Source organism: Saccopteryx bilineata, chromosome 3, assembly GCF_036850765.1.
Source record: "Saccopteryx bilineata isolate mSacBil1 chromosome 3, mSacBil1_pri_phased_curated, whole genome shotgun sequence".
Lineage (NCBI taxonomy): Eukaryota > Metazoa > Chordata > Mammalia > Chiroptera > Emballonuridae > Saccopteryx > Saccopteryx bilineata.
In genome coordinates, this window is record NC_089492.1 from 35,373,777 (window position 1) to 35,394,066 (window position 20,290).

Sequence of the window (20,290 nt, forward strand, 5' to 3'; positions counted from 1 at the left end):
ATGTTCAAAGAGCTTAGTGAGAACTTCAAGGAACTTAGAACTTCAACAGCATAAAAAAGGACATAGAATTCATAAAAAAGAACCAGTCAGAAATGAAAGCTACACTAACTAAAAGAATAATTCACAAAAAAATCAACAGTAAAGTAGATCAAGCCAAGAATTAAATCAGCAATTTGGAATGTAAGAAAGAAAAAGCACCCAATCAGAACAGCAAAAAGAAGCCAAAAAAATGAAGATAGTGTAAGGAGCCTCTGGGACAACTTCAGGCGTACCAACATTTGCATCATGGGGGTGTTGGAAAGAGAAGAGAGAACAAGAAATTGAAAACTTATTAAAAAATGACAGAAAACTTCCCAAACATGGTAGGGAAATACAATAGATGTACAAATCCAGGAAGCACAGAGTCTCAAACAAGATGAACTCAAACAGTCCCTCACCAAGACACATCACTATTAACATGCCAAAGTTTAAAGACAGAGAACCTTAAAAGCAGCAAGAGAAAAGCAGTTAGTTACCTACAAGAGAGCTCTCATAGACTGTCAGCTTATCTCTCAACAGAAACTTTGCAGGCCAGAGGGAATGGCAAGAAATATTCAAAGTGATGAAAAGCAAGGACCTACAATCAAGATTAGTTTACTCAGCAAAGCTATTATTTAGAATGAAAGAATACATAAAGAGCTTCCCAGACAAGAAAAAGCTAAAGGAGTTCATCACCACCAAACCAGTATTATATGCAATGTTAAAAGGCCTTCTTTAAGGAGAAGAAGAAAAAGATGAAGATAAAAAATATGAACAGTAAAATAGCAATAAATACATAGCTATCAACAATTGAATCTAAAAAAACCCCAAAATAAATGAACAAGCAGAGCAGAAGCACACTCATAGATACAGAGAACAATTTGACGGCTGGCAGATGGGACAGATGTTGGAGGGACGAGTGAAAAAAGGTAAAGGGATTAAGAAGTACAGATTGGCAGTTATAGAATAGTCATGGGGATGTAACATGCAGCATAGGGAATATATTCAATAATGTTCTAATAACTGTGTATGGTGTGTCAGATGGGTGCAAGACTTATCAGGATAATCACTTAGGAAGTCATATAGTGTCTAATCAATAAATTGTACACCTGAAACTAATATAACTGAAAAACAAAAAATGAAAATATGTTTAAAAAATTAACTCAGAAAGAATACAGATCTTAAGTATGAAAACATGTAAAAGGAAACACAAGAGAAAAATCTCCATGAGATTTTAGGTCAGGCAAAGCATCTTAGATATAACATGAAAAGCACAGTTCAATAAAATAATGTTTTTTAAATGCTTGATTTTAGAGAGACAATAAGGAAGGGGGAGAGAGCAAGAGAGAGAAGCATTCACTCCTGGTTCCTTACTTTTGTATTCATCAGTTGCTTCCCATGTGTGCCCTGACCAGTGATCGAAACTACAACCTTAGCATCTCAGGATAGTGCTCTAACCAGCTGCGCTAACTGGCCATGACCAAAAAGTTTTTTGATAAATTAGACTTTAACCAAATTTAAAACCTTTTTTTCTGTGAAAAACACTGGTAAAGGAATGAAAAATCAAGCTACAAATAGGGGGAAATACGTTTGCAGAGCTCATCCCTTATAAGGACTTGTATAAAGAATATAAAAAGAACTCTCAAAACTCAACAGTAAAAAAATAACAACCTAATTTTAAAAATTGGTGGATTAATTTCGACAGATACTTCATAAAAAATGATATAGCCCTGGCCAGGTAACTCAGCTGGTTAGAATGTCGACCCAATACACCAAGGTTGTGAGTTCAATCTCTGGTCAGGGCACATACAAGAATCAACCAATGAATGCATGAATAAGTGTAACAACAAATTGATGCTTCTCCTTCTCTCTTTCTCTCTCTCTCTAAAAGCAATTTAAAAACATTTTTAATGATACAGAAATGGCAAATAAGCACAGGCAAAAATGTTCAACATCATTAGCCATTAGTAATATTCAAATTAAAACCACTATACACATAATAAAATGGCTTAAAAGTTTCTTTAAATATTTTTAATCATTGATTTTAGCAAGAAAAAAAGGGAGGGACAGAGAGAGTGAGAGACAAAAACATCAATCTATTCCTCTATGTGCCCTGACCGGGGATCGAACCAGCAAACTCTGCACTTCAGGACAACACTCTAAGCAACCGAGCTATCTGGCCAGGGCTGGCTTAAAAGATTTTATTTATTTATTTATTTATTTATTTATTTATTTATTTATTTATTTTTATTTTTCTGAAGCTAGAAATGGGGAGAGACAGTCAGACAGACTCCCACATGCACCCGGGATCCACCTGGCACGCCCACCAGGGGGCGACGCTCTGCCCACCAGGGGGCAATGCTCTGCCCATCTGGGGCGTTGCTCTGTTGCGACCAGAGCCACTCTAGCGCCTGGGGCAGAGGCCAAGGAGCCATCCCCAGCGCCCGGGCCATCTTTGCTCCAATGGAGCCTCGGCTGCGGGAGAGGAAGAGAGAGACAGAGAGGAAGGAGAGGGGGAGGGGTGGAGAAGCAGATGGGCGCTTCTCCTGTGTGCCCTGGCCAGGAATCGAACCCGGGACTTCTGCATGCCAGGCCGACGCTCTACCACTGAGCCAACCAGCCAGGGCAATTTTAAAAAAATAAAACCAACAATACCAAATGCTGGCAAGAATGAAAAGCAACTAGAACTTTCATAAGTTGCTAATGGGAAGGCAAAATGGCTCCAGGTGAGCCAGTGACCCCTTGCTCAAGCCAGCAACCTTGGGCTCAAGCCAGCGACTTTGGGCTTCAAGCCAGAGACCTTTGGGTTCAAGCCAGCAACCATGGGACCATGTTGATGTTCCCACACTCAAGCCAGCAGCACCCTGCTCAAACGGGTGAGTCTGCACTCAAGCTGCTGTCTTCAGGGTTTTAAACCTGGGATCTCAGTGTCCCAAGTCAACGCTCTATCCACTGAGCAACCTCTGGTTAAACCCAATTTGGATATTTTTATTCAGTTAAACATACACTTGCCATATGACTCAACAATCTCATTCTTAGATATTTACCCCAGGGAAGTATTCAATACAATAGAAATATATGTTTACCCAAAAATCTACAAGTAGATATTAATAACAGCTCTATCATAAGTACCAAACACTGGAAACAACCTGAATGTCCTTGACAAGAGAAGGGATAAATGACAGTTCATCAAAATAATAAAATAGTACTCAGGAATAAAAAAGAAATGAGCCAAAGATACATGAAACAATATGAATGAATCTCAGTGGCATGATAAGTGGAGGAAGCTAGTGTGAAAAGATTCCATACTATGATTCCACTTATAATATACGGCATTCTAGAAAAGATACACTAGAGGAACAGAGAACAGATTAATGGTTACCTAGGGCTTGGGCGAGGGAAGGTTTGGCCAAAAGAAGATCAAAAAGGAATGTTTTGGCATGATGGAATTGTTCTGCATCCTGATTGTGGTGACAGTTACATGAAAATTATACACATCTTAAAACTATGTATATACCCAAAAAGTCCATTTTTACTATACATAAAATTTTTAAAAAATTAAATAGTAGCAATTGATATAGTTTATACTACATCTTGCTCCAGGTAAAATTTAAATAATATTCTTTAATTGTAAGGCACTTGAATGGCTAATTATCTTAAACTAAATATTTATATCAATCCTAAGAACATTTGCTGCCAGAACTTAAAATCTGGTTGAGATGAGTCACAATCATTGAAAAACTTTTTAATTTCTCTTTTTAATCTTTTTGTCCTGGTCAGTGGCCCAGTAGATAGAGCATTGGCCCAACATATGGACATCCCTGGTTCAATTCCCAGTCAGGGCACACAGGAGAAGTGACCATCTGCTTCTCTCTCCCTCTCCCTCCTTCCCCTTCTCAGTCTATTCTCCCCCTGCAGTCAGTGGGGCTCGATTTGAGCGTGGGACTGGGTGCTGAGGATAGCTCAGTTGGTCTGAGCATATCAGCCTCAAGTACTAAAAATAGCTCAGTTACTTGAGCATCAGCCCCAGATGGGGCTGCCGGGATCCTGGCCGGGGTGTATGCGGGAGTCTGTCTTACTATCTCCATCCCTCTCAACAACAACAGAAACTTCTTTTAGTGTTCTTTCTTCATTTCTCATTCATCTTTTTTATTTTTTTTTATTTTTTGTGATAGAGACAGAGAGAGGGACAGACAGGCAGGAAGGGAGAGAGATGAGAAGCATCAATTCTTCATTGCAGTTCCTTAGTCTCCTTAGTTGTTCATTGATTGCTTTCCCATATGTGCCTTGACTGGGGGACTACAACAGAGCAAATGACCTCTTGCTCAAGCCAGCAACCTTGGGCTCAAGCCAGTGACATTGGGCTTCAAGCCAGTGACCTTTGGGCTCAAGCCAATGACATTGAGGTCATGTCTATGATCCCATGCTCAAGCCAGTGACTCAGTGCTCAAGCTGGTGAGCCCATGCTCAAACTAGAGGATCCCACGCTCAAGCTGGTGACCTTGGCCTTGGGATTTCAAACCTGGATCCTCCACATCCCAGTTCAATGCTCTATCCACTGCGCTACCGCCTGGTCAGGTTCTCATCTGTTTCTTGTGCTCTAATTCTGTGTCCTCATCTCTCTCCCTCCCTTCTTTCTATCCCTTTGTCTTTATTCTGAATTAATTGATCATACTTTAACCTGTGGTATATATTTTACATTATATTTTCTGTTATTAAAAACTTAAAACTTGCCTGACCAGGCAGTGGCGCAGTGGATAGAGCGTCGGACTGGGATACCGAGGACTCAGGTTTGAGACCTCAAGGTTGCCAGCTGGAGCGCAGGCTCATCTGGTTTGAGCAAAAGCTCACCAGCTTGGACCCAAGGTCGCTGGCTTGAGTAAGGGGTTACTCGGTCTGCTGAAGGCCTGTGGTCAAGGCACATATGAGAAAGCAATCAATGAACAACTAAGGTGTCAAAACAAAAAACTGATGATTGATGCTTCACATCTCTCTCATTCCTGTCTGTCTGTCCCTATCTATCCCTCTCACTGACTCTATCTCTGTCCCTGTATAAAAAAAACAAACAAACTTGGCCCTGGCCATTTAGCTCAGTGGTAGAGCATCAGCTAGCATGTGGAAGTCCTGGGTTCGATTCCTGGTCAGGTCACACAGAAGCAACCATCTGCTTCTCCACCCCTCCCTCCCCCGCTCTTCCTTTCCCACAGCCAATGGCTTGAATGGTTCAAGCAAAAGTTGGTCCCAGGTGCTGAGGATGGCTCCATGGCCTTGGCCTCAGGTGCTAAAAATAGCTCAGTTGCAGAGCAACAGAGCAGCGGCCCAGACAGGCAGAGTATTGCCTGGTAGGGGCTTGCCAGGTGGATCCTGGTTAGGGCGCATGCAGGAGTCAGTCTCTGCCTCCCAGCCTCTCACTTAATAAAAAAAAGAATACACATACACACAAAAGAAAACTTAAAACTTATACTTCTTACTATTTTTTAAGTTGAATGAATTGATATTTTATATTTCTCTCTCAAAATTAAAATATTCTGTCAAATTACATAAAGTTGATTTTTACCAGTGAATGATTATCAAAATTGATATTTAATATTTCCCCTTTGTTACTCAAAGGCTTTCAAAAATGGGGGGGGGGGATCACACCCACAGTAGAATGAGTAGGCAGATCGTTCCTCTTAAAGCTGATGTCAATTTCATTGTTTTATACTATAAAAATTAAGTTTGATCTAATCTAGACTTTTAAAAAATTATATCAAAAGTAAAATTGCATTAAAGAAATTTTTTGAGAAAATTAAATTGCATAGCAATTTTTTTAACAATGCATTCATTAAAGGCAAAGTATACTCCTTTGAAACCAGTACATTCTTTCACAGCCAATAGCAATGTATAAAACAATCACCTAAGAGAGAGATTTAAGGTTAACTTGCAAATAGTTGGTATCACAGAGACACAGACATTTGCATTTAAAGATGATAATCAGGAGTTAAACTGGGCATTAAAAAAAAGGAGTCAGGTTGGGCCCTGGCCGGTTGGCTCAGTGGTAGAGCGTCGACCTGGCATGCAGGAGTCCCGGGTTCGATTCCCAGCCAGGGCACATAGGAGAAGCGCCCATCTGCTTCTCCACCCCTCCCCCTCTCCTTCCTCTCTGTCTCTCTCTTCCCTCCCGCAGCCAAGGCTCCATTGAAGCAAAAAGTTGGCCTGGGCACTGAGGATGGCTCCATGGCCTCTGCCTCAGGCGTTAGAATGGCTCTGGTTGCAACAGAGCAATGCCCCAGAGGGGCAGAGCATCGCCCCCTGGTGGGCCTGCCGGGTGGATCCCGGTCGGGCGCATGCAGGAGTCTGTCTGCCTCCCTGTTTCCAACTTCAGAAAAATACAAAAAAAAAAAAAAAAAAAAAAAAAAGGAGTCAGGTTAAAAAGAAAAATGGGTTTGGGAGATTGTATTAAAAAAAAGATGACCTCTGTTAACTAGACACATTGTGGTGATCATGTTGCTATATATACAAATATCGAATCCTATGAAACTAATATAATTCTATACATCAATTATACCTCAATAAAAAAAAAATGAACTGTGTTAAGAAAAAGATTAAGGAAAAACTTGCTCATGGATTAACAAGGTAAAGCTCTAAAAAGTTTCATAGACTAACTCATCATGTAACAAGGTAATATTTTACATAACAGAAGAGAAAACATGTTTTACTCTCACCTCTACTGACATCTTCATGTTTGCTTTCACTGTCCTTTCCATTTTCATCCTCGGAGTTGTCTACTTCCCGAATAACCATCCTTCTTCCCTTGGTTGGAGTCTTAGACGCTGGTGCAGCATTTTTCAGATCTCTTTCAACCTCTGACAAGATGTTCTGCAACATAATCACCATATTAAATAAGATTTTTTCCTTTAATAAAAACAACAACTACTCTTTCAGGTAGGAATATGAAGCATAGGTTAAGAAGTGAATAACAACAACTAAAATTAGGCTTTTTACGGTGGTCTGTTGTTTTTCTTTTTCAAACTACTTTGTTGCTTTGTCTGATTATAATCATACATGGCTATTGTAAAAAACTTAAAGCATAAGAAGTATAAAAAAGAGAGAAAATGTTATCTGAAACCCTGCCACACTGATAACACTATTGATCTTCTGACGATCACCTCCCTCGATAACGTGCGCATGCATCTATAAATAACGAACATACCGTTATAAAAAGGAAATGCTACGGGGAGAAGATCTGTTCCTAATCTGGGCCCTAAAACTAACCCACTGAAATGCTGACTTGATAGATGCAGCTGTGTGCCGGCGGCTTTCGCTGCCTTTCAGAGAGAGAAAGCCCAACAGGTGTGTGTGGAAACAGTGAAACTTACTGTTGGAAAACAGTTGTCCATGGGTTTCTCATTTCTGAATATATTGTGAGCAGAGGAACTAAACAACCTTTGTTCTAGACTACCTTTTTAAGGATGTTTGTACTGAAAACAGCCTTGGGAAATAGAGTATTTCTCTTCAGAGGAAAGAGCAGATTTGTTCACTCTCTAGGAAAATAAAGATAATATTTCCCTCTTTGGTTGGGCAGGTTAATTTGTATTCCATGAAAGATGGGGGTTCTGTAAAATTTGGGTTCCTCCACTGTGACACAGATTCACTGAGTGTGCAGCATCTATCTGGGCCATTCCGTACCACCCCCATGAGACTTGGGAGCTAGGGGAACCAACATAAACTTAAGCTCATTGGCTTGCTGTGCTGTGAGTAACACAAAGTCCTTTGTGTATGACCCAGGAATCCTGCATGTTCTTATAGGCCACCTTGTTCATTTGCCAGTAGGTAAAATCTCAGACCCTTCACAGTTCTCAACATTTACTTCTACTCTCTAGGCCTTACTACAGATCCCCGAGTCACATCTCAGTCAGTCTGCTGTCAGTGATGCACACTTACCTTGCAAGTTACAGAAAGAAGCACTCTGTTATGGCCAATCAGACTCATGCCTAATCCCACCTAGGAAATTTATACACTGAGCTGCTGCATAATAAACTGAAATTAGCTCAATCACTGCCTATAACACAGTAGGGAGGGAAAATATTAAGTATCTGTCCTCCAGAAGTAGGTTTACAGTTCTGAACAGTTTAAGAGCTTGCTTTCTTTCACTTCAAATAGACATTAACACCTTGGGGTGTCTGGGATATACCTACTTGTCAAAGCTGCAACCTAATCCTAATATCATGTATCCAGCAAAACTGATATCACTTTAACAAAAATATAGAAATAGTAAACTATAGAATTTGGTGAGGAATCACTTTCTGTACTCACTTTGGCAAACTCATTATCAGGTTCAACATCCAGTACTTTACTCAAATCTTCTATCGCTTCCTGGAGCTTGTTTTGATGTTTATATGTAGTGGCCCGGCGCAGAAGAGCTAGAAATTTACCAAAATAAAAGTTAGATTATTTTTTTAACATATGGCATTATGGCTAACATATTTCTCAAGTGGAGGAATATAAGTAGCACAAAACAGTTTAGGATGCAATTGTGCAAAGCTTAACTACACCCATTTTCATATTGTTGCACATATAAAAAATGATACTGAGGTGAACAAGAAAGATCTGGGGTGAGTTGCTTAAGCATTTTATGCCTCAGTTTCCTCTTTCTTACAAATGAGTGTACTAATAATATCATCTGCATCCCCACTGAGATATTGTAAAAATTAACAGAGTTAATACATGTAAAGTGCTTGGCACAGGGCTGGCACAGTGGTAGTGTGGCCCCTTCAGGAGACCGAAAAACCTTGACCAGGTACCAGCGTAGAGCTAGGAGCCCACCCCTATTCTGTGACAGGGACAAAATACAGGCACAGATCACTTTATGCTGAAAGGAGGGCATTGACAATGACATTTAGGGCTAATGTTCCAGGATCCTTCACCCAGCACCCCCATGGTTTCTGCCTACCCATGTTTGCAGATAACAAAAGGTACATTCCATGTGAAAAAAGTGTTCATATTTGTTTGAATCCAAAAACATTTAAAAAAATTGAACGAGTCTATTTTAATGTATGCTACTCCCTCTTAGAATGATTCCTTCTCGCTCATAGAAATGGAGAGTGGAGTCTGACTTACATACATTGGACTTTGACCAGGACAAGGTGTTCCAGTCACTGTGACAGGAAATCTGGGCTTCCCTCCCACCCCAGCTCCTGCAGAAAATGACTACTGTACCTGAACAGCCTCTTCTTTCCTAGAAGTCTATTTATCTAGTTATTCTATGACACGCTAGCCCCTGCTCCCACTTGAGCACAGATGGTCCTTGTCCCATGGCGTGGCACTGGGGACAGAATCACTACTTGAAGAATCAGGTCTGTGCCCATTGGTGCAGCCCTGCCTTTCCCTCCCTTGTTAGTTTTAAACGAAAACGTTTTCTTGATGGAAAAAAAAAAAGGTACAGGTTTTGTTGGAAATATGTAGTTTATTTTGGATATATTTAATACAAAATGTCTATGGACATCTAGGTGGAAATGCCCACAAAGCAGCTGGTAGAAGGTTCTAGAACTTTGGTGTGGGCTTCTTATTTTATTATTAAGTATCAGAAAATATATATTAAATTGTATCTAAATATTTTTAGGTAAAAAGTCACAGTTCAATAAACTAGTCACAAATATATGAACACTGTACGATTCCACTTACATGCGATACCTAGTAAAGGGAAGTCAGAGACAGAAAGTACAGGGGGTCCTCAGGTTACCGCAGTTCTGTTCCTACGACAGGGATTTCATCCAAATTTTGGAGTACACTGGTACCCTGACACATGAGTTTAATTCGTTCCATGGCTGAGCTCGTGACTCAATTTGCTTGTGTGTCAAATCAAATTTTCCCATTTAAATTAACAGAAATGCAATTAATCTGTTCTGGTACCCAAAAACCACATGAATTTTTTGTTTTATATGCTTTTAAATAAGAAAATGTACTTTATAAGTAACAAATACATATATATATATACATACACACACACACATATATACATATATATGTACACACACACACACATAATAAGAGAATAAAGAAGTAAACTGGTTTATTTACCTTCAAGGTCAGGTGAAGGTGCTGGCAAAGGGGGAGGAGACTGGTCAGGAGGAGGTTTTCATTTCACGCGCTATCTCTTAACATAACTAACTCTCTACACATTGAAAACTACATTTAATTGCAAAATTTATCTTACACACTATGTATGATATGTAACTTTATCACTAAACTTAATTGTTATTTTTTTACTTTGCTTAATCGTCATCATTTTCTTCACAGACTTTTGGCTTTTTCACCACCCTTTCCTCGCTTTTACTTAGAGGCCATTTCAACAAAAACCTTTCCATGGAAGTTTGTTTCTTCCTCCCTTTCAGAACGTTCAGCAGGCTATCTAGTGGAGGGTGGCAGAAGCTCATGGTTCAAATATCCGCTCATCACTTAAAGCAAAAAATCCCTTGAGTGACTGCTCGTCTCTCAAATTGCTCGTGATTTAAAGTGCTCATGTATCAAGGTACCACTGTAAGTTGAAACACACCCTAGCCTAAGTCACTTACCTATCCTAACACAGTTGCAAAATCATAATCTAGAACATAAAGACACAACTAAGCCACAGAAAAAGAACACTACGTATTCTTCCACTGCCTGCAGCCAAACTAGTTTGCCCACGTACTCTGAAAGTAGGATGATAATGGCATAAGCTGAAACCTTCATGTGTCATTTTTTAAAAGTTTTTATGGGAGTGAGTGTTGTAAAGTCAAAACATATGTTGAGACTCTCTTAACCCAAAGACCCCCTAGGTGGTGATAGCCTGAGGCTGGGAGGAGGGAAGAATACAGTTTTGATTTATTAGGTGCAGTGTTTCAGTTTTACAAGATGAAAAAAGTTCTAGAGATGGATAAAGTGATGACTGCACAATAATACCATTGAAGTGTAAACTTAAAAATAAGTAAGATGGCAAATTTTATATGTACTTTACATCATAAATTGAAAAAAACACAACTAAATGCAAGCTTGAGATATTTCTTTAAAATGCACACATATTTTATTGAATCTTTTGAGATTATTGGCTACTGCAATGCAAACAATCAGGGATTTAAATGCCAAGTTAAACTTGAGATCAAAAGTAACTTTATGAAGGTAATAATTCCCATATAGAAATTGAGTTTATTTGAAATATTTTTAGTTTATACATGAGTGCATACACAAAGCCTGCAGGCTTTAGTGGATACTGCTGTAAATAAAAGCATTCTAGGAATATTTTTTACCCTTTATGTTTCCAGGTTCTAACTCCAAGACTTTTTCACAATCCTGAAAAGCACTGTTCCAGTTCTGTAGTTTGAGTTCTGCTTGAGCTCGATTGTTATAGGCCACTACTGTGGGAAGCACTGACAGGCTCCTGCAAAAGAGAAACTCATTAGCCCTGGCCGGTTGGCTCAGCGGTAGAGCATCGGCCTGGCGTGCTCAGCGGTAGAGCGTCGGTCTGGCGTGCGGGGGACCCAGGTTCGATTCCCGGCCAGGGCACACAGGAGAAGCGCCCATTTGCTTCTCCACCCCCCCACCTTCCTCTCTGTCTCTCTTTTCCCCTCGCAGAGCGACGCCCCCCCAGTGGGCAGAGCATCGCCCCTGGTGGGCGTGCCGGGTGGATCCCGGTCGGGCGCATGCGGGAGTCTGTCTGACTGTCTCTCCCCGTTTCCAGCTTCAGAAAAATACAAAAAAAAAAAAAAAAAAGAGAGAGAGAAACTCATTGGCAACAAGCAGACCAATTTTAAACACAGGAAGACAGAGCAGCTCAGCTAAAGTTGTAAATAAAACAGTTACAGCCTTTGTTATGGGCAGAATTGTGTCTCTTTGCCCCCACCAAATTCATTATGTTGAAATCCAAACCCCAGAACCTCATAGTGTAAATATATTTGCAGACAGAGTTTTTTTCTCACTTTATTTACACTTTCATTTCTTTTTAAAAATTTTTTATGAATTTTAACTTACTGTGTTAACATGAATTCAAGTGTCCCACTCAATATTACTCCCTCACCTCCACCCCCTTGTTCCCCAATGCCCCCTTCCCCCTTCTCTTTGAGATCTGCTGTCTTGTTATCTGTATCTATGTGTTATGTATAATTTCACTAATCCCTTCACCTTCTCTGATCCCATTACTTCATTTCCCTTCCCTCTGACAGCTGTCCCTCTGATCCCTGTATCCCTGACTCTGCCTCTATTCCATTCCTCAGTTCACTTTGTTCATTAGATTTCACATATATGTGAGATCATATGATATTTGTCTTTCTCTGCCTGGCTTATTTCACTTAACATAATAATCTCGAAGTCCATCCATGCCATTGCAAAAGGTAAGATTTCCTTCTTTTTCACGACCACATAGTATTCCATTGTGTATATGTACCACTGCTTTTTAATCCACTCATCCATTGATGGACACTTGGGCTATTTCCTGATGTTGGCTATTGTAAACAATGCCACAATAAACATGGGAGTGCATTCTTCTTTTGAATTAGTGTTTTGGGATTCCTAGAATATATTTCTAGAAGTGACATAGCTGGGTCAAAAGGCAGTTCCATTTTTAATTTTTGAAGAAACTCCATACAGTTCTCCACAGTGGCTGAACAAGTCTGCATCCCACCAGCAGTGCAGGAGTGTTCCCTTTTTCCACACCCTCACCAGCACTTGTGTGTTGATTTGTTAATGAGTGCCATTCTGACAGGTGTGAAGTGGTATCTCATTGTGGTGTTAATTTGCATTTCTGTGATGCTTAATGACGTTGAATATTTTTACATATGCCTATTGGCCATCTGTATGTTCTCTTTGGAGAAGGGTCCATTCAGTTCTTTTGCCCATATTTTAATTGGATTGTTTACTGTCCTGGTGTTGAGTTTTAGAAGTTCTTCATAAATTTTGGTTATTAACCCTTAACAGACATACTGGTGAATATGTCCTCCCATTGTGTGGGTTGTCTTTTTATTTTGTTCATATTGTCTTTAGTTGTGCAAAAGCTTTTTAGTTTGATATAGTCCCATTTGTTTATTTTGTCCTTTATTTCATTTGCCCATGGAGATAAATCGGCAAAAATATTACGAGAAATATCAGAGAGTTTACTGCCTATGTTTTCCTCTAAGATGTTTATGTCTTTGTGACTTACATTTAACTCTTTTATCCATTTGAGTTTATTTTTGTGAATCGTGTAAGTTGGTGGTCTAGTTTCATTTTTTTACATGTACCTGTCAAATTTTCCCAACACCATTTATTAAAGAGACTGTCTTTACTCCACTGTATGCTCTTACCTCCTTTGTCAAATATCAATTGACCATAAAGGCGTGGGTTTATTTCTGGGTTCTCTGTTCTGTTCCATTGATCTGTATGCCTGTTCTTATGCCAGTATCATGCTGTTTTGATTACTATGGCTTGTAGTATAACTTGATATCAGGAAGTGTGATACCTCCCACTTCATTCTTCTCTTTCAAGATTGCTGAGACTCTTCGTGTTCTTTCTTGGTTCCATATAAATTTTTGGAATATTTGTTCTATATATTTGAAGTATGCCACTGGTATTTTAATAGGAATTGCACTGAATTTATAGATTGCTTTGGGTAATATAGACATTTTAATGATGTTTATTCGTCCTATCCATGAACACGGTATATGCTTCCACTTGTTTGTATCTTCCTTGATTTCTTTTATCAATGTTTTATAATTTTCTGAGTATAAGTATAACCTCCTTGGTTAAATTCACTCCTAGGTACTTTATTTTTTTTGTTGCAATAGTGAAGGGGATTGTTTCCCTAATTTCTCTTTCAGACAGTTCATTGTTGGTGTATAAAAATGCCTCTGATTTCGGAATATTAAGTTTTATCCTGCCACCTTGCTGAATTCATTTATCAGGTCCAGTAGTTTTTTGACCAAGTCTTTAGGGTTTTCTATGTACAGTATCATGTCATCAGCAAATAATGATAGTTTTACTTCTTTTCCAATTTGGATGCCTTTTATTTCTTCTTCTTGTCTGATTACTGTGGCTAGGACTTCCAGAACTATGTTGAATAAGTGTGGTGAAAGGGGGCACCACTGCCTTGTTCCTGATCTTAAGGGGATTGCTTTTAATTTTTGCCCATTGATTATGATGTTGGCTGTGGGTTTGTCATAGATGGCCTTTATTACGTTGAAATATGTTCCCTGTATTCCCACTTTGCTGAGAGTTTTGATCATAAATGGGTGCTGGGTTTTATCAAATGCTTTTTTGCATCTATTAATATAATCACATGACTTTTTCCCTTTTTCTTTGGTTGTTTAAGAGATGAATCACATTGACTGATTTGCGAATATTGTACCAGGCTTGACTCCCCAGAATAAATCCCACTTGATCATGGTGTATGATTTTTTTCATGTATTGCTGGATCCAGTTTGCTAATATTTTGTTGAAAATTTTAGCATCTAAATTCATCAGGGATATTGGCCTATAGTTTCCATTCTTTGTAGTGCCTTTGCCTGGTTTTGGGATGAGGATTATACTTTCCTCATAAAAGGAGCTTGGAAGTCCTCCTCTTGAATTTTTTGAAATAGCTTGAGAAGGACAGGAGTTAGTTCTTCATTAAATATTTGGTAGAATTCACCTGTGAAGCCATCTTGCCCAGGGCTTTTGTTTGTTGGAAGTTTATTGATAACTGTTTCAATTTCATTTATTGTAATTGGTCTGTTTAGGTCAGTGGTTCTCAAACTTTTTAAAATCAGACCAGATTTAAAATCCTACAAATAATTGTAGGTGTACTATATACAAGTTTCTGAGAAATATGTTATAATAATTAAGTCAAATATTAAAGAAAAAAATACAAAGTACAAGCATGCTTTCATGGTAATTAAATGAAATAAATACAATGAAATTAAATTTATTCTGACATTAAAAAACATTTTCATATTACATTATTGGTTATGCTTTATAGAATTGGTAAAAAAGAGGGGTTAAAAATAAAAAAATGACAAAAAAGTTATCTTTTTATATATATTGATACATTCTTAGTAAGATTTAGTAAATTCAGCAGCTCCTGGCATGAATGTGTTAAGTATTTTCATTTTTGTGTTTATAAAAAAACATGAGCCTGATGTGTCCTAGCAATTTCTTCAATGTTTGGGCATATATTTGAAAGGCAAACTCTCATTTCCTCATCAATACATTGAATAATTCCTCTCTTTTTACTGTTGTGTTGAGGGTAAAAAATCCTAATTCACATAAATAGGATGCTGAAAATTGTAGTAAAATGTTCAAAGCTTTTTTAGATATTGCCACATATCCTTCTTTTACAGAAATCCAAAAGGCTTCAAGAAACAATTCCTTATGTTGAGTCATCAATCCAAAACCCCCACCATACATATCATCTTAACTTTTTACACCAAACAAAGGATAGAAGAAACTTGCCTCCAGTCTTTCCAGGGAACATGGGGGGTAGTGTAAACAATTCAGCAACACAGCTTAACAGCCTTTTTGCAACCTAATCAGACAAGTGAGGTGGAGGGTTGGGCAGACTGTCAGCTTACAGCCAATTCCCCACACCTCTGTCCCCCCAAAATCTAAACTCCAAAAACCCTGTTGGTTTTTTTGGTCCCCAACGGGCACATATTTCTCTGGAATATCATAGGGCACACCTGGAAATCAAGAGCACACCAGTGTGCCCTGGCGCACACTTTGAGAACCACTGGTTTAGGTTTTCTGATTCTTCCAGATTGATTTTTGAAAGATTATATGTTTCAAGAAATTTGTCCATTCACCTAGGTCCATGATGGTGAACCTTTTTATAAAAACCGTCCGTTTTTGCAGTGCTGGTCAACCTGGTCCCTCCCACCCACTGGTGGGTGTTACAGCTTTCATGGCCAATCACAGCACCATTTTGTTGCTCTGCTACCACCCACCATGAAAGCTGAAACTACCACTAGTGGGCGGGAGGGACCAGGTTGACCACCACTGCAAAAGTGGGCGGTTTTTATTAAAAGGTTTGCCATCACAGACCTAGGTTGTCTAATTTTTTGCCATACAGTTATTCATAATATTTTCTTACAATCCTTTGTATTTCTGCAGGGTCAGCTGTTACTTCTCCATTCTCATTTCTAATTTTATTTATTTGAGTCCTCTCTCTGTTTTTCTTGGTGAGTCTGGTTAAAGATTCATCTTGTTTGCCTTTTCAAAGAACCAGCTCTTGGTTTCATTGATTTATTTTATTGTTTTTTTAGGCTCTTTGTCACTTATTTCTGCTCTGATCTTTATTATTTCCTTCCTTCTACTTCCTTTGGGCTTTACTTGCATTTCTTTATCTAGTTATTTTAGATGCCTGGTTAAGTTGTTTATTTGAGCTTTTTCTTGCTTGTTAAGGTATGCCTGTAGTGCTATCGACTTCCCTCTCAGGACTGCTTTTGCTGTGTCCCATAAATTTTGAGTTGTTGTATGTTCATTTTCATTTGTTTCAAGAAAATGTTTGATTTCTTCCTTGATCTCCTTTTTAACCCATTTACTATTTAATAACATGCTATTTAGTTTACAAGTGTTTGAATGTTTTTCAGTTTTTCTATTGTAGTTGATTTCTAGTTTCATGCCATTCTGATCAGAGAAGATGCTTGATTTCAATCTTCTTAAATTTATTGAGACTCATTTTGTGTCCTAACATGTGGTCTATCCTAGAGAATCTACCATAAGCACTTGGAAAGAATGTATATTCTGCTGCTTTAGGGTGAAAGGTTCTAAAGATATCTACAATATTAAATCCAGTTGATCTAGTGTGTCTTTTAAGGCTGCTGTTTCTTTGTTAATTTTCTTTCTTGAGGATCAATCAATTGATGTTAGTGGGGTATTAAAACCCCCTACTATTATAGTATTGCTGTTGATATCACCCTTTATGTCCAAAACAAAATCTGCTTTATATATTTAGGTGTTCTTATTTTAAGCACATAGATATTTATAATGGTTATATTTTCCTGTTAGATAGCTCCCTTTATCATTATGTAGTGACCTTTTTTATCCCTTACTATAACCATTGTTTTAAAGTCTACTTTGTCAGATATAAGTATTGCTACCCCAGCTTTGTTTCATTTCCATTTTCGTGAAATACTTTTATCCATCCCTTCACTTTTAGTCTATGTGTATCTTTTGTTTTGAGGTGAGTCTCTTGTAGAGAGCATATGTATGGGTCCTGTTTTCTTATCCATGCAGCTACCCTATGTCTTACAATTGGAGCATTTAATCCATTTACATTTATTATTGACAAGTAGTTGTTGACTGGCATTTTATTCTTTAAATCTACATTCTTCTTTTTCTAGATTTTTTTCCCTTTGATCTGTTTACAACAGGCCCCTTAACATTTCTTGCAGCATTGGTTTGATTGTAATAAATTCCTTGAGTTTTTTGTTTTGTTTTGTCTGGGAAGCTTTTTATTTCTCCTTCAATTTTGAACAACAGCCTTGCTAGATAAAGAAGTCTTGGTTGTAGGCTCTTTTTTTGCATTACTTTCAATATTTCTTGTGATTCCATTCTGGCCTCAACTGTTTCTGTTGAAAAGTCAGATGACGGCTCCTTTGTCGGTGATTGACTACTTTTCTCTTGTAGCTTTTAGTATTCTTTCTTTATCTCTTAACTTTGGTATTTTAATTATGATGTGTCTTGGTGTAGGTCTCTTTCGGTTCCTCTTTAATGAAACTCTCTGTGCTTCTTGAACTTGTGTGACTTTTTCCTTCATCAACTTAGGAAAATTTTTAGCTATGATTTCTTCAATCAAGTTCTCTATTCCTTGTTCTTTTTCTTTTCCTTTAGAAACCCTTATAATGCGAATGTTGTTTCTCTTCATGTTGTCACAGAGCTCTCCTAGTTTCCTCAGACATTTTGATCCTCTTATCTTTTTGCTGTTCTGCTTCCATGCTTTCATTTATCTAGTCCTCTAAATCACTGATTTGATCCTCTGCTTCATCCAGTCCACTTTTAATTCCTTCTAGTGTAGTTTTCATTTCTGATATTTTATCATTTCTGATTCTTTTTTATGATTCCAATGTCCTTTTTAATACTTGCTATCTCTTTCTTTAGGTGCTTATTATGTCCATCCATTGTTTCTCTAAGAGCCTTGAGCATCCTAACAATCATTATTTTAAACTCTGCATCCAGTATCTTGACTATTTCCATCTCATTCAGGTCTTTTTCTGGGGATTTCTCTTGTTGATTCATTTGGATTGCATTTCTCTGTCTTCCCATTTTGTCTGTGTATAGACTGCTACTTTGCGTGTGCAGCTTGTGTAGCTAGCTGAGTATAGGGTTGGTGTTGTCTGCCTCCAGCTTCCAGTTTTGTTGTTTCTAGATCTTCTTGAGTTGGCCTCTGCTGTTGTTTGTAATCCACTGTGTGCTTCTTGTCTGCTGCTGTGGCTCTTTTTGCTATTTGTGTCAGCATTTTCTCTGCCTTAGCTAGGTCAGGTGTGAGGAGTCCTTCCTTAAGATATCATTCTAACTAGGGTTGTTAAGTCCTGAGATGATGCTGTCTGTATCTGGCTGCTGGATGTGCCAGCCCTGGACCTCCCTGGCTGGAACCTGGTACAGACCAGTGGGGATCACTGCTTATGACTGGCCCTTAGCAATCTTCTTGGAGCTATAGGTGATCCAGAATTTGTGGCTGCCTCTGCTGGGCCCAAATACCATTGTAAATATCAGCTGCTGGCTTTTATCTACTCTTGGCCAGTGTGCGCGGCCTCTCTATTCCCGAGGTGTGGTCATTCTGTGGCCCGCCCCCACCACCGCCTCCTCAGGCACTTGGGCACCAGCACTGCTGGCGCGTGGGCTCATGGGCCACAGCGCGGGCCACCCTGTGGGCCTCTAAGCAGGTCCTCCCCCACCCCCTGCCCTGCTGCAAGCGCCATGGCTGCCGCAGCTGGCCCCGCCCACCCTTCAGAGAGTACTCAGCAGCGTGGAGGGCAGTGTAGCCCAGATCTCAGCACTCAAAACCTGTGTCCCTGATGCGCCCCTGCTTCTAAACGACTCTTTGCTCTGATTGGAGTAGGAGAGCCTCTGGTGGGCGGGGTAACTATTTCCCTTTGCTGGCATTGCTTATCCCAGAAAAAATGGCCATTTTAGGTTTGAGGAGTGACCTGGTACAGGGGTTAGGGTGGCTGTCCCACACAGTCTCTCCCTGTGCCCCCAAGACTACACTCTCCTCTCACAACTCCAGTCCTCTCAGTGCTTCCCGCTTGCAGAGCCCTGGGTAAGTGGCTGTAAACGAGGTTTTCAGCATGGTCCCTTTAAGATGAAGCCTAGGTCTGAGAGTTCCATTTCCCTCTCGCAAACAGTAACCTGGCTCTTCTTTCAGCTAAATACTGTCTATACGCCTCTTCTAGTCTCTGGGGCTCCAGTCCTGGGACTGAGGACCCACAATTCTCTGGGCAACCCACCCTGCCATGAGAGACCCTCAGGGTCTCTGCTTGCTCCTGGACAGCCCTTTCTGTATCTCTGCCCTTCCTACCAGTCTCAGTGTGGTTGTTGGTGATGCTTGGTTATAGATTCCTCTTAATTTAGTCTAAAATTGGTTTTTCAAGATGATTGTTCCCAAGTTGTAATCAATCACTTTGGTTCTGAGAGGTGGGAGCTGTAACATCCACCCACTCCATCACCATCTTCTGGATCTCTCTCTTTTTTTCTTGATGAGTCTGGTTAAAGGTTTGTCTATCTTGTTTACCTTTTCAAAGAACCAGCTCTTGGTTTCACTGATCTTTTGTATTGTTTTTTTAGCCTCTATGTCATTTATTTCTGCTCTGATCTTTATTATTTCCTTCCATCTACTTCCTCTGGGATTTATTTGTTGTTCTTTTAGATGCAAGATTAAGTTGTTTATTTGATCTTTCTCTTGCTTCTTAAGGTATGCCTGTAATGCTATGAACTTCCCTCTCAGGACTGCTTTTGCTGTGTCCCATAAATTTTGAGTTGTTGCATGTTTATTTTCATTTGTTTCCAAGGAAATTTTTTACTTCTTCCTTGATCTCATTATTAACCCATTTGTTATTTAATAACATGGTATTTAACCTCCAAGTGTTTGAATTGCAGACAGAGTTTTAAAGATGTGATTACACTAAAATGAGGTTGTGTAGGTGGACACTAATTCAATATCACTGTTGTCTTTACAAGAAGATGAGATTAGAATACAGACACACACAGAGGAAAGACCACTTAAAGGCACAGAGAGAAGACAACAATCTATAAATCAATAAGAATGGTCTCAAAAGAAACCAACCCCATCACTTCTCAGCCTTTCACTAAG

General features: G+C 39.2%; 2 protein-coding genes across 4 annotated transcripts in view; one reads left to right on the plus strand and one right to left on the minus strand.

Moving 5' to 3' along the window:
• LOC136329571 (DNA-directed RNA polymerases I, II, and III subunit RPABC4-like) overlaps positions 1–20,290 on the plus strand; it is a 387,759-nt gene that overhangs the window by 328,224 nt on the left and 39,245 nt on the right. The window lies entirely within an intron of this gene.
• Positions 1–20,290, minus strand: part of SPAG1 (sperm associated antigen 1) — a 124,216-nt gene that overhangs the window by 36,796 nt on the left and 67,130 nt on the right. For all 3 annotated transcript variants that reach the window (XM_066265951.1, XM_066265952.1, XM_066265953.1), the window contains 3 exons: positions 11,283–11,413; positions 8,314–8,420; positions 6,723–6,876 (listed from right to left, as the gene is read on the minus strand). In XM_066265951.1, coding sequence (XP_066122048.1) covers positions 6,723–6,876; positions 8,314–8,420; positions 11,283–11,413 — 392 coding nt within the window. The remainder of the gene's footprint in view (positions 1–6,722; positions 6,877–8,313; positions 8,421–11,282; positions 11,414–20,290) is intronic.